The sequence below is a fragment of the Cyprinus carpio genome, chromosome B8, assembly GCF_018340385.1.
Source record: "Cyprinus carpio isolate SPL01 chromosome B8, ASM1834038v1, whole genome shotgun sequence".
Taxonomy (NCBI): domain Eukaryota; kingdom Metazoa; phylum Chordata; class Actinopteri; order Cypriniformes; family Cyprinidae; genus Cyprinus; species Cyprinus carpio.
In genome coordinates, this window is record NC_056604.1 from 27,622,164 (window position 1) to 27,624,663 (window position 2,500).

General features: G+C 39.3%; 1 protein-coding gene and 1 pseudogene across 1 annotated transcript in view; one reads left to right on the top strand and one right to left on the bottom strand.

Moving 5' to 3' along the window:
* Positions 1 to 400, top strand: part of LOC109095498 — a 143,355-nt pseudogene extending 142,955 nt beyond the window's left edge.
* A 1,492-nt stretch (positions 401 to 1,892) lies between these two features.
* Positions 1,893 to 2,500, bottom strand: part of LOC122138165 (NLR family CARD domain-containing protein 3-like) — a 24,535-nt gene continuing 23,927 nt past the window's right edge. The window contains exon 5 of the mRNA XM_042729114.1: positions 1,893 to 2,409. Within this exon, the coding sequence (XP_042585048.1) occupies positions 2,337 to 2,409 (73 nt within the window). The 3' untranslated portion in view covers positions 1,893 to 2,336. The remainder of the gene's footprint in view (positions 2,410 to 2,500) is intronic.

Sequence of the window (2,500 nt, forward strand, 5' to 3'; positions counted from 1 at the left end):
TCACATCATGATGATTAACTAGGCTATTTCATAGGTTACAAATATAATAACTCAATATTTATCCCAGTATGTTTGTTCTGTGAGTGTGTTTGCCTGTGCTATTGCGCTCATTTGTTTTGATTTCTTCACGAGAATCTCTCTTTTCATCTCTTTTCATTCTCTCTCGACTGCTGCGACTGTGACTGTCAATAAATTATTCATCATTACCTATCGTCATTTACAATCAATCTAATAAAATCATTCACAGTCATTCTCGCTGAAATTGCTGACTTGCATTACACGATCTCTTTCTGACTTCATGTACTTTACATTCTCTGCTCTTAGTTTTACTCCTACATGTCCCAGTCCACCGCAGTCTAAACATCCAGCATCACTAGAAGCCATCACCAAACTGGTTTAGCGTCTGTACCAATGTACATAATTTGCGATTAAAAATTACAAAGGCGCTATATTCAAAATGAAGTGGTAATATTTTTCTTCCAAACCATCTAAAAATTTTGAATGCCTGTAGAAATAAATGTAATAACTTTTAATGCTATTTAATCCCCCGCGGAAACCCTGTGCACTCGCCAATCGCTTCTCTATTAGCAACAAAGTGTAGAGATGCTGTGAATAAGTGTGTATTCACACCAGGAAAGTCCGCTAGTTCACTTGCTTTGGTCCGAACCAAATACAATGCTGATTTTTTTTTTTTTTTTTTTTTTTTGGTGCAGTTCACTTTCACACTGCCCTTTTTGCAAGTGAACCAGAAACTGTAAACAAAACCACACGTGTGCTAAGATCTTCCATTCATTGGACAGAAATTCTCAAGCAGGGAAAATCAGGAAGTTCGAAAACAGGCTAATCATGGAGATTTTTCGCAGTGCAATTGTTATTATTTTACTGATTTACTGTTATTAGCTACAAACACAATATGAAGACATTTATGAACATCAGATGAGACAATGGCATCTATATGATGTTGTAACAAAGAATTTGGAAAGACGAAGAAGTGCTGCAAGATGGTTCCGGAGGAGAGAGCATGCACTTATGTGCTCCTACCACGACATACTGACCATGGCACTGCGCAGAAGACGGATTAGGTATATAACAAAAAAAACAGCGTGCATAGGAAAGCGATGGCAGGCTTTGGCAAGTGGGCACATTCTAAAACGCTTAACGTACCTAAACACTGACCAGGGAACACCAAATTTCTGTCAAATCTTACTTGTAATAAACACTAACTGTCGTCAAAAGAACGAGCCCTTATTCCACAGATAAAATGAATATCACGTTAAGCGTTTTCTCCCCCATAGGAGTCCATTATAAGGAAACAGCTTACCGTGGTTTAACGTAGCCTACCTTAACAACGACCATGGAAAACCAAACATCTGTCAAATTTTACTTATAATAATCACTTGCTACTGTCATAAGAACAAGCTCTTATTCAGCGTATGAAGTGAATAATATCTCGTTAAGTTAATATTAAATTAATATAACTTTCTCCCCCACAGGTGTCCATTATATGGAAACAGCTTAACGTGGATGCAAAATTGTGTTTATTATAAGTAAAATCTGACAGAAGTTTGGTTTTCTCCGGTCGTTGTTAAGGTACGTTAAACCTCATTATGTTTCCTTATAATGTACTTCTATGGGGAAGAAGCCGCTCAACATGATTTGTGAGAGACCGCTCAAATCCCCTCTCCTTCATCCTTTCGCTAAACTTGCTGAACACATCCGCATTTTTATGCGTCTTCTCCAGACTTTTTAACTGGAAAGAAAATTTTCTGTGAGGACTAGGGTTAGGTGTAGGGTTGGTGTAGGGTGATAGAATATACAGTTTATACAGTATAAAAACTATTACACCTATGGGATGTCCCCACTTTCACAAAAACAAACCTGCGTGTGTCTGCGTGTGTGTGTGTTTGTAGACCTACACTTTCGTAGTCCTGCTCTCATCATCTTCTCTCCTCCATGATCCACACTATAAACACACAAACACAGGTTCATAAGCTGACACTCATATAATCAGACTGAGTGAATAGTGTGTATATTTGGTGTATATCTGTCCGAGGGGAGGCTCCGAGCTCAGAATACAGTCAGAGAACTCCCTCATATCCCACGCTGGGACAGGAACAGTTAGAGCTGATCAGGGTTTGATGGGCTTTTTAATCTGAAATCGATTGGATCTTCTGCAGCTTTTGAAAGTGTCTGATGAGCATCGAGCGAGGGCTTGGTTCTGCTGCTGAGAGACTCTTCTGAGCAGCTGTGGTTGCTGCCTGATGAGAAAAGAATGACTGGAAAACTGTCTGCTGGTTTGCTGATTGAACCAGAACCAATGTGAGGTGATTTTGGGATCACAGACGAGTGACGGAGCGATTAGAGTCTCCTACAAATAGAGGGTCCTGAAGGGATTTAGCCTGGAAGCTCCTGAATTGAAGAAAAGAGTCTGATTCGGTTGAATTGGAGACGGGAGGCTAAAAATGTAGATATAGTGTATATATATATATTAACACTGTTA